This window comes from Mytilus edulis, chromosome 5, assembly GCF_963676685.1.
Source record: "Mytilus edulis chromosome 5, xbMytEdul2.2, whole genome shotgun sequence".
NCBI lineage: Eukaryota > Metazoa > Mollusca > Bivalvia > Mytilida > Mytilidae > Mytilus > Mytilus edulis.
In genome coordinates, this window is record NC_092348.1 from 3,321,964 (window position 1) to 3,334,886 (window position 12,923).

The following is a 12,923-nucleotide window of genomic DNA, read 5'->3' on the forward strand; positions in this document are numbered from 1 at the left end:
TCTCTGTGTTCCATCTCACAGAGACATAACTTGGGAACGTTACCAGTACATTTACATGTGCATATTGTTTACATTGAGATCTGTGGTAACCTTTCATTCGAGGTAGGGGTAGTTAAGAAAATTCGTGTTAGTTTAAACTCTGAGAAGTTCAGGTCATATAAACGTTGAAAATATGCCGCACAGCCCTATATTTTGACCTTTGAAAAAAATTGTGATGCAAATGAACTTTCAATTCTAGGATAAGATTTTTCAAAACTTCATAGTAAAAGTGGTACAGTTTGAACCGTAAAAGGAGTTCCTATGGGAAATTGCATTGTCAATATTTACAGAAATGCAACCTCGAGGCCAAAATAATTATTTCTAGTTTTAGATGCAATGAAATCAGGATTGACGAAATAAATTTGACCTTAACTTCTTTTCGAAAGTTACAATATTTGAAAACAACATTTGTAGTCATATTCTTTATGCTGTAGTGCTTGTTATGAAATGTTTGTTTTAATTAATTTTGAAAATTACCGATTATTACTCTAATTCAGGACACCCAAGAAGAATGGAGAAATGTATTTTATATCTGCGCAGCATTCTCTGTAATTGGTATAATTGTATTTGAAGGATTTGCAAGAGGGGGAAGTACAGTAATGGACGAAGGATAAAGACCCGGAAAACAATAAATTAGATATGAAGAAAACCACCGCGTCTAAAGCAGTACATTACATTTAAATAAAACAAAATTAATTCAACCTGTTTAGATTCAAAGTATAAGCGTAACATTGTTTGTTTGTGTGATGCGCACACTGGGGAGATGTGCACGCATACGAAACTTGATTTTGTAATATATCGTTACAATAAAATACACAAAAAAATACTCCATTGAGTTACTTATTAGCTAATTACTTTTACAGTGTAACCGTATATTGATGTTTTCTTTATATTGACACAGATTAAACTCATTTTAATTAGAATCTAGCTTGATACGCTTATCATTTCCTTCTAGTTGCCATGGACGCCAATACTCTTTTGTATTCCTTGCGATAAAAAATGACATCAGTTCCTAATAAATTCCTTATTACCAGTGTGGGAAGGAAGCATCCTTTCAATAGATTATTCTACTATTTGTTAACTATTGTATTTTCCAGAAACGGAAACTAATTTATATGGTATTGTATGTCTTTGATAATACTTGTGTATCAATAGGATTATTAAATTGGATTTTCATAAAGGGGAGTGTCATTCTGAACACCTGTATACTTATCAGTATATTAAATGTTAAATCAAACATATGTTTTCGTCAAGGGAATCAACTTGTTCGGACATATTTGAAAATATATCTCATATTGATATCTATACATTGATTGTAAACTTTTTATGAGATGGCAACCATAAACAGTACATTCCTGTGACTATCCATAAATTGTAAATTTAGAAACAATTGTAGTAATATTTCCGGATATGCAAGTGTATAAAAGAACACAACATTCAGAAATAAACACTTAACAATCACAGGATAGTATTGAAGTAATTGTTTTTTGTATGTTTTAATACGAAGCAATATAAAACTAATGGAGGACTCTTATATCGATAAAAATGAAAGTATTAAAGAAATACTAATGAATTAGATTGTGACGAGATGAGAATGCATGTGTTTTCATATATTTGTCAACTAATCAATACAATATAGCTCATAAAATGACAAAGGAAAATCGACCTGTAATTACGAGCATGTCTAACATCGACTGGATAAATTTAGCATGTTCCCTTATATCAGTCTTAGGCAATGCAGTTGTTTTGTTGAAATTCTTAAAGTCGAAATACCTCCGTTTAAATCTGTTTTACCGTTTTGTGTTTTGTATATCCGGATTGCATGAGTTATATTCATTAACCTTTACTTTACATTACACATTATTATTAACGCTAACCATTGAACTAAAATACATATGTCTTATATTGGCGGTGATCGGCTGTATTTGTTTTGGAGCTACGTCTGTACAGATAGCTGCTGTTGCTGTTGATAGATTCCAAGCATCATTTCCATTGACTACAACTATTTTACAAAGAAGACGTGTCATTTTAGGATACATCACATGTTGCCTTGACATTTGTATTATCGTATTCTATGTAACAGTTGCCATAGTATGTGGAAAGCAGAAATTAACCGATTGCCTCCATGATGTTAAAATATTTGGTGACATGTCCTTTTCTGTGACAGTAGCTGAAGGTCTATGGACATTGTTTTGTGTGTTTTTTGTAGAAATACCTCTCTGTTTGGCAACAATCTACAGGATAAAACAAGCAGTCGTTAGGGTGCGCCCAGTATCGAATAACCATATGATATCAATAATCATTCCTACACGTTCATTTCAAAAGAAAACTGATAGAAAACTGAAAGCATGCAGGACCATATGCTATCTTGTCTTGATTCACACCGCGACACATATGTCATTACTCACTTTGTTGGTTGTACTTATTTACAAACCAGAAGAATATAAAACTGTATACCAACTGTCTTGGACAGTCACATTAGTCCAGTCTATTTTGGATCCCGTCCTTATTCTTCGTATGTTACCATCAATTTTACAAATGTTATGATACTGATATACGTACGATTCCTTTCAATCTACAGTCTGGTTTTTAAAATCAAATATATGGGATATATCGTACAGTGTTTCAATTACCAAACTCGTTCGTTATGCCCGTGTGTAGTGATGTCATAGATGTTAACGAACGTAATAAATGCATCACTGGTAACTTATTAAACCAGAGAGTTTGTTTCACATGATTTTAATACCTTAAACCTTTACGAAATTCTACTATGGATACACTATTCGATTAGTAAATAAGGCTGTACCTTTGAATCTTGTTTACATTGTCACAAATTACGGTTTTGTCATCAATTTCAACTGGATTTATGAGACGGGATGTATAAATACACATTCCTGTTCATTTGCTACATTACATTGTTTTATCTAAATATAATAGTATACATATTTATTATAGGAATAAATCATACCTATACTACTGCCTGTCGATACTGCGTTCATGATGACGTCAGGTTGATTTTTATTATAGGAATAAATCATAACTATACTACTGCCTGTTGATACTACTCTCATGATGATGTCAGGTTGATTTTTATTATAGGAATAAATCATAACTATGCTACTGCCTGTTGATACTACTCTCATGATGATGTCAGGTTGATTTTTATTATAGGAATAAATCATAACTATGCTACTGCCTGTCGATACTGCTCTCATGATGACGTCAGGTTGATTTTTATTATAGGAATAAATCATAACTATTCTACTGCCTGTCGATACTGCTCTCATGATGACGTCAGGTTGAATTTTATTATAGGAATAAATCATAACTATACTACTGCCTGTCGATACTGCGTTCATGATGACGTCAGGTTGATTTTTATTATAGGAATAAATCATAACTATACTACTGCCTGTCGATACTGCTCTCATGATGACGTCAGGTTGATTTTTATTATAGGAATAAATCATAACTATACTACTGCCTGTCGATACTGCTCTCATGATGACGTCAGGTTGATTTTTATTATAGGAATAAATCATAACTATACTACTGCCTGTCGATACTGCTCTCATGATGACGTCAGGTTGATTTTTATTATAGGAATAAATCATAACTATACTATTGCCCGTCGATACTGCTCTCATGATGATGTCATGTTGATTTTTTGTCTTATCGGATTCTATGCAGCTTTTTAATGATGTCAAATTGATTGTTTTGTTTTATCAAATTTTAGCTAGTCTCATAATACTTAAACTATGACTATTTGTGTCATTAAAATGAATAAATCATCTAAGGTATTTAAAACTGTAATTAATACATTCAATTTAATGTTGAAATGCAACGTTACATTACAGACTCAACATGCGTGGAGACGTGAAAAATACTTTTTCAGACATTTATTAACCTAGTTTTCAATTGTCTGGTTTCCCAAAAATATGCAGATGTAATTTGATAGACAATGGAATACGTTTATAAAAAGACCAACGACAAAAGATGTGAACACTTACAGGTAAAAGCACCAGCTTGCACATGAACAAACACATAACGAAAAGTTAGCTATAAAGAATTATTAGAGGGTTGACCAAATTTGAAACAGTTCAAGAAGAAAACAGGCAGACTAAGTCACTTACAATTACGACTACAATGAATGAAATATGTGCTAAACAAAAGCAACCGACAAACAGTAGATTACATTTTTCTGATTTGAAAAGTGGTGTTACATTATAACATGAAAAATATGGTTTGTAAGATTTGATTCATTACACTAGTACTAAACACTTAAAGTGATAAGACCGAACTTAGTGAACTAGTTTTAACTAACAACATAAGGCGACAGTAGTTTTATCGATTGACTTATTTTGTCAATGGATAAGGGAGAACAGAACGAAAGTATCAGAACAATAATGATCTGCAACAGGAGTATGGATTCCTACTTTGTCCTGAGGTGCAAAAAATTTAACTATTATTTATTTGTATTGAAAAATGCGGAAAATTATATTAAGTAAGCAGAACTATCTTTAATAGGCAATGCTACAGTTATCCAGTTGTTCATGTCCTGACTGTTATTCCGAACCAAAATTAATGCTAGTGGTTAAGATTTTATACATGTATACATGTTTGGCCATTTATTTGGCCATAACAAAAATCTGACAGGATGAGAGATTAGTCATATAGATTACGATGATGATGGACTGAAGATGCAATACTATTTGTGTTTTTTTACATTTTAAAGAAGAATTGGTTGCTTATATTAGCAGACCAACACATATACCCTATTTTAAATGTTCATTTAGTCAACAACTCTAAGAAATTTGAAAGTGCAATGTTTTGTATTGAACCTGTTCTACTACTCAAACAGTCAGTCAAAACTGTCCCGGTGTTTTAACATTGTTTTGAGACCTACAATCAAAGAGCCTACAATAAAAAAATAGAATTTGATGATTAACTCACACCATATTACACAGCACCCAGATTAAATTGGGATCACAAGTTCCCGAATATGTTTTACACTTGGATTTTGGTATTTCAGTTAAACTTTGTATAAAGAGCCTGTTTTAGTTGATGATGGCCAGTATAATTTCAGTGTTTCTTTACCTTTGTATAAAGAGCCTGTTTTAGTTGATGATGGCCAGTATAATTTCGATGTCTCTTTACCTTTGTATAAAGAGCCTGTTTTAGTTGATGATGGCCAGTATAATTTCAGTGTCTCTTTACCTTTGTATAAAGAGCCTGTTTTAGTTGATGATGGCCAGTATAATTTCAGTGTCTCTTTACCTTTGTATAAAGAGCCTGTTTTAGTTGATGATGGCCAGTATAATTTCAGTGTCTCTTTACCTTTGTATAAAGAGCCTGTTTTAGTTGATGATGGCCAGTATAATTTCAGTGTCTCTTTACCTTTGAATAAAGAGCCTGTTTTAGTTGATGATGGCCAGTATAATTTCGATGTCTCTTTACCTTTGTATAAAGAGCCTGTTTTAGTTGATGATGGCCAGTATAATTTCGGTGTCTCTTTAACTTTGTATAAAGAGCCTGTTTTAGTTGATGATGACCAGTATAATTTCGGTGTCTCCTTGAGATGAGATAGGAAAAAATAGTAACCAGCCTTGATATATAGCAACCAATAATTAATATTTGCTATCGAATCATAGGAATTGCAGTGTAAATGAAAAACTAATTTGAATAGCACGACGAGTTAGAAGTTCTTGACCACCTCATGTCAAAACAAAATTGTTGACTACTGGGAAAATGTAGCCCTAGAGGCAAAACATGTAGCATATGAGGTGACACCAACTTAGTGAATATAGACGCTAATTTAGGATAACAGGCTTATACTACAGTACCTCAAACTCGTACAACTAATTGCAAATCATATGGGAAAAGAGTTTAAATAGTTATCAAAGGTACTAGGCTTATAATTTTTTTACACCAGACACGCGTTTCGTCTACATAAAACTCATAAGTGACGCTCAGATCAAAATAGTTTAAAAGCCAAACAAGTACAAAGTTGAAGAGCATTGAGGACCCAAAATTTAAAAAAAAATTGTGCCCAATACAGCTAAGGTAGTTTATGCCTGGGATACGAAAATCCTTAGTATTTAGAATGATTCATACTTTTGCACACAGTAAATTCATAAAAAGGACCATATAATTGATATTCATGTCAACACCGAAGCAATTACTTTTGAATTGAACACAAGCTTCATATTTATGTTTTTTCGATAAATCTTTTTTGAATAGTGAGAACCGATCGTTGTACCTCTCAGTGAAACATGATAAAAAACCTAAATAGAAAGGTATCAGAGAGTTCATTCTACATGCTGTAAATAATATCACAGGTATTTTGTGATATTGTATTTACAAAATGTATATGAATGTTTGATTAATTCTGTTAATGAAACATATTACATCTTCGAAATGGTACAAACAAATCAAAAATATTACTTAAATTCGCAGACATAATCTATGATTTCTATACAATTATTTTATTACAAATATTAGGCCAAGAACAACTGCCATATTGTTAAAAAGTCAATTCAAAATGTTCTCATTACAATGATGTGTCTGACAGATTTTATCTCTAAATGTTTGATAATAATAATTTATATTGCACACTTTGACAGTTTATGTTATTATTCCAGACTTACCAAACTAATAAACATTGCAATTATGAACAATACAATCATGACATTTGTCGAAGTGTTAACAAGGAAGACCGGTTTACTTACTCACAATTAGACCAACTGTGTGAACTTAATCCAATTTATAAAAAAGGCTAATCAAACAGTTAATGTGTGTTATGTAAAACGATCAGTAAATCTAACTTAGTGGCATAGATTAATGTACCAAAATCGGCTATTTTAGGACCAAACATTACGTGAAAACGACTGCATTCCATTCGATCAGTTATTACTAACAAAGCTTGTTGCACTATTCCTTGATATATACTGATAAATGGTTCTGATTCACGATTAATTGTAAACAGGAAGAGTTGTTACATTGGTCAAATATCACTGTCACGTAATTTACGTAAAGAATAATAAAAATAAAAGTAATTATTTTTGATTGGTGCATTTGATTTGGTCTAGATTTTTTTTACGTTTTATCTTCCGCAAAAATTGAATATATATTGAGGTGAAAGCAGTCACCTTATTATTCTTACACAATGGAAATCATTAGTGTATGGTTGATATCTTTTGCCCTTTTTAAAACATGCTCCGCTATTCCGCTTAGCATGTTTTATCCATATGGCAGTCCATCTCATGACAATCATTTACCTCCGAACGACGACGGCAGTTCAAATGAAATTTACATCAGTTCATCGTTTCCATTTTTCAACACTAGTCATAGGTCGCTTTTTGTAAGTATTAAATATACCATTAATAGTATATTCAATTGATTCCTACAATAGTCCGAGTTTAGGGAAATTTTTACAAACGAGAGAACACATACTTGGGATTCGTGTTGCTCTTCCTTTGCTTTTCTGTGTTGTGTTTCGTGTACTATTGTGTGTCTGTTGTACTTTTTTAGCCATGACGTTGTAGGTTTATTTTCGACTTAAGAGTTTGAATGTCTATGTTGTATCTTTAGCCTCTGTTTATGTGTGTTTTGTTCTGTTCAACTTCAAAGAGACTTTCAAATTAATGCTGTAAATATCATCTTGTCTAAGAATCAATATTTATTTTAGAAAAAAAAATGTTCAATAATCGTCGTGTTGAATACCTCAAATGTGTTCAGTACCGTACCAGTTTTTTGAAGCTCGTACAGCGTTTACGGAACATAGGATTTTTACAAATATTATACTTGTTATATCAAGGATAAGTTTAAACCAGACTTGGTAATTATACTTATCAAGTCTAACCTTTTGGCTACATGCAGTGCCGTGTGTTAGAAATGGGCAAAACTCTAACCAGACAATGGTTTTGTTCTTGAATGATTATATTACTACAGTATAGAAATGAACTTAGTCAATTCTCCTTAGACAAGTGAAAATGTCGATTTTGTACTTTTATTTTATTCCTTCTAAATGTATTTACCAATATGTCTACAAAAAGAAGAAATCATATTAATGTACACGTGTTGTAGTTTAAGTAATATCAGCCATATAACTTGATAAAATAAATAATCAAGCTTGTCATTCAATTTCAAAGTTACATACTTTGTTATCTATGCTGTTGAAATATTTCCTTTATATCAATTTAATAAATATTGACAAGTATGTTTTCTAATGTTATATATGTTTTATTGTAGGTAAATACCAACGGAGATTTGACATTTTTGTCTGCTTTAAGTACCTTTACGCCTTCTCCATTCCCATACCAACAAAATACTCAGATAGTTGCTATATACTGGTGTGATATTGATACTAGAAAAGGAGGAGATATCTGGTATAGGGAAACAACTGACCATGTATTACTTCAGAAAGCCTCGACAGAAATTCACACAGTTTTCCCTCAGCAATCCGGTTTCAATGCAAGTTGGATATTTGTAACAACTTGGAGTAAAGTTGCATTTTACGGATCTGATTCCAATGGACAGAGAATGGTATGAATACACTTTGTGTTGATTAATTCAGTATGATTTGCATCTGCTTTATCCGATCTTTATATACACAATGTTGTTATTGAAATACCACCAATATAAATGTGGGGTAAACCAACACATTTAAATCCAAGTGATAAAAATATACCACATAAACCGTTATTAAGGAATCTATCAATTAAATGTAATTTTCCAAACATGGACCTGTCTTTGCCACAACTTTTTGGAATTTTGGATCCTCAATGTTCTTCAACTTTGTACTTGTTTGGCTTTATAACTATTTTGATATGAGCTTCACTGATGAGTCTTTTGTAGACGAAACGCGCGTCTGGCGTACTTAATTATAATCCTGGTACCTTTGATTACTACTATAACACTGCCATTATAAATTCTGCACATCTTTTTAAAAAATCTATCGTAATAACAGGCATGATAAATACCATACTCAAAACAAATAAAAAGATGTTATAAGGACGAAATAACATTCACGGTACCCATCATTCCGCGCCAGATGTGCATTTTGACAATATATGTCTCCTCATTAATGTTCAATGCCATAATATTGCTATCTTTCAAAATTACTTTTCGTTCGTTGTTGTAGTGTGAATTAAGCATAGCGTATTATACGATTTGGATTTTCCTCATTGTTAAACGTCTTACACCGATATGTAATCTTCGCATCTTTGTCATCTGTTCCTTATTGCTAATTGTCTCATTGGCAATCATTTTAAAACTGCATATTTTTTAATCGTTTCTTTGTTTCTTTTTAGGTAATGTGTCTAATTCTTCTATGTGTATCCCTACATTAATTTTCAGGAAAAAACCTTATCTTTTATTCTTTTGTCCTGAATTTTAAGTTTTGAAAATGTTTGCAAATGCTTCCTCCATGCATGCTTAAACATTTGTTGGCTGCACACATTTTACGTTTGCATTGTTTAAAAAAGATGTTATGTTATAAGACGGTCTTGTAGTAAAAAAACCGATTGATTGATAGTCCAATGCTTGTTTCTTCTTTTGTGTGTGTGTGTGTGTGTGTGTGTGTGTGTGTGTGTGTGTGTGTGTGGGGGGTAATATTGTATTTTCACTCATTTATGGCTAAATCATCCCACGGGTGACTGGGGAATAGAAATATGGTCACTTGGTCTTCTCCCGACCGGCAGTAAAACGCTTGCCGAAGTGGGGCGTCCGTCTGGCTTTTCGGGATGTATCAAATTTGCAGCACGTCCGGTCAGAAGGGGGTATCGTGTAAAGAGAGTGCTACGCTCTTTTAACGTTAAGAACCCTTGCAACAACTCATTGAGGGGTCCGTAGGTGGCCTGGTGCAAGGCAAAATGTTTGTCCCTATCCAATATACCCTCATTTTCCAGTGGCAGTCAAAATTTCCCCAACCATCATTCCGAATGACCTCTATTATGATAAGACCTACCTATTGTATTTATTGTTAGCTTATTCTCGTCCTGAACATGCAGGAAATATTTGCCACTCGACGTTAATTAACCAACAATCAATCAATCATAGCTAAATCGTCTTCAGTTGATACAAGTGGACAGTTAATTCTATTTAATGCTTAAACTATACCTTATTCTTATGCTGACTTGAGTTAAAAAATTAAACATTATTTTAATTGCATATAAGAATTGACTGCTTCCATGAAGTTTGTTAGTACAAAAAAGTTAGATTTTTCTATAATGGCTAGAGGTATAGGGGAGGAATGAGATCTAAAAAAAATTTAAACCTCGCCGCCAGTTAGGAGCACATGGCCTACGTTAGTCTGGTATGATTTTTAATTTTAGTTTCTTTTATACATTTCGATGTTTATTATGACGTCTAGTATCACATAACTAGTACACATGTTTGTTTAGGGGCCAGCTGAGGCACGTCTCCGGGTGTGGGATTTTCTCGCTGTATTGAACACTCAGTGGCAGCCTTCGGCTGTTTTCTGTCGTTTGATCGGGTTGTTGTCTCTTTGAAACGTTCCCCATTTCCATTCTCAATATTATTCTGATCTGAACAACAGAGCAAATATGTGCTCATATACATCTTCTTATTATTCAAAAAAATAGATATAGGAAGATGTGGTGTGAGTGCCAATGAGACAACTCTACATGCAAATAACAATTTATAAAAGTAAAGCATTATAGGTCAATGCACGGCCTTCATCACGGAGCCTTGGCTCACACCAAACAACAAGCTATAAAGGGCCCCAAAATTACTAGTGTAAAACCATTCAAACGGGAAAACCAACGGTCTAATCTATATAAAAAACGAGAAACGAGAAACACGTATAAATTACATAAACAAACGACAACTACTGTACATCAGCCTGACTTAGGACAGGTGCAAACATTTGCAGCGGGATTAAACGATTATACATAAGTATACAAAGTATTTAAAAGCTTTCTTTTCATACCAAAATTCCTCAAAAACACTTTTCGTATTACCAGTAACAGCTATGCATCATGTAACAATGATTTCATTTAAAATATGTACTACTGTTCTGTATGTTCTTTTAGATCTGCCAGACACTATTAGTGGTTCTTTACCTATACAAATTTGTTCTGCATAGAATTCGGTCATTTTTCGTTTCATTCTTCCGTCTGTCCGTATGGTATTACTCCAAATCCTTATACTAGTAATACTTTATTCCAAAAGCAGTACATCTTATATATAGAATTTATACATATATTAGTAATATAGCAAAACGAAAACAAATGCATTTAGCATGCAGATATCGTGAGGTAGTTGTAAACAGGTTTAAAAAAAAAAAGATTATATTATTCATTTAAATATCAATAATTTCATTTTAGCGGAACACTTTCCAATGTGTTCTTGTAACTGATGGGACGCATTCTTTTGTAATATACAATTATCATAAAGTACAGTGGACATCTGGAACTTTAAATGATGGTACCAATTCAGCTGGTTTTGGGTCTCAGGTAAATACATGTTTTCAGGGGTTGTCCTTTATTATGTCTTACATATTTGTTTTTCGTTAATTTTTTATACGCCCGTCAAAATTTTTACGGGACGTATTATGGTATACAAATGTCCGGTGTCCGTCCGTCCGTCTGTCCGTCTGTCCGTCTATCCGTCTGTCCGGCGTAAACATGTCGCACTGTAACTTGAGAACGACTTATCCAAATTTCATTAAACTTAATATAGTTGTTTCTTATGATGGTCAAATGATCTGTATACTTTTTGGTGAAAATAAGATTAAAACTTTTTGAGTTATGGCACTTTGTAACTAAAACAGGGGTGTGTTGTTTTTCACATGTCGCACCGTATCTCAAAAACGATTCTTGATTATGGCTTAAAACTTTAAGCACTTCTTAGTTATATTAATTTTAATATCTGTATACTTTTTGGTGATGATTCAAAATTTCATTTTTGAGTTATTGAGTATTTTGTAAGAAAGGGGGAGGGTTTTTTTACATGTCGCACCATATCTCAAAAACGATTTATGATTATTGCTTAAAACTTTACACATGTCTTTGTTATATTAATCTAAAGATCTGTATACGTTTTGGTGATGATTCAAATCTTTATTTTGGAGTTATTGAGTATTTATTCTCAAAAACAATATATGGTTATTGCTTAAAACTTTCTCAAAAACTATTTATGATTATCGATAAAACTTCCACACAAGACGTCGGGCGTATCATGCACTCATGGCGCAGCTGTTTATTGTATATAAATAAGACGGTTATTTTTCTCGTTTGAATTGTTTTACATTGTCATGTCGAGGCCTGTTATAGCTGACCATGAGGTATGGGCTTTGCTTATTGTTGAAGGCCGTACGGTGACCTATAGTTTCTTGTGGTCTCTTGTGGTGGAGAGTTGTCTCATTGACTATAATACCTAATCTTCTTTTTTATTTATATTTATGGTACATTGAATGACCTTATAAATCTGCATTTGTAAACGACAAAATTTCTTCCATTAATTCTACAATCTAGACAATCGTTATCCACAAGTTTAAGACGACATGATTTTCAAAAACTGGCATAGCCGGAGAGATATATGACAAAAAAAGGTCTCTTAAAAATATGTAAAATATCGATTAGCACATCTCAAACATCAAACGAATTTTGTGTAATGACGGTCACGTTCTACAATATAAACTTCGAACCCAAATCTTTGTACCTTTGACATAGCTCATAAAAGAATCACTTTTACCTCAATTGTTGTAACTAAATCCTTGACTTATTCATTTACCAAAAATGCATTCATTATGTTCGTTGAAGTCTAAAGCGTCACTACAGATATGGACATAGCCAACTCGTTAAATATAAACATCGGAAGATGGTGCTCAAGGAACAATATTGTCAAAAAAGGAAAATATA

The 12,923-nt window shown here is 32.8% G+C and overlaps 1 protein-coding gene across 1 annotated transcript; it reads left to right on the forward strand.

Moving 5' to 3' along the window:
* Window positions 1–7,273: 7,273 nt before the first annotated feature.
* LOC139522654 (sushi, nidogen and EGF-like domain-containing protein 1) lies at window positions 7,274–8,589 on the forward strand. The gene is made up of 2 exons (XM_071316122.1): window positions 7,274–7,399; window positions 8,290–8,589. The coding sequence occupies exons 1-2, from the start codon at window positions 7,274–7,276 to the stop codon at window positions 8,587–8,589; spliced, it is 426 nt and encodes a 141-aa protein (XP_071172223.1).
* The last annotated feature ends 4,334 nt before the right edge of the window (window positions 8,590–12,923 follow it).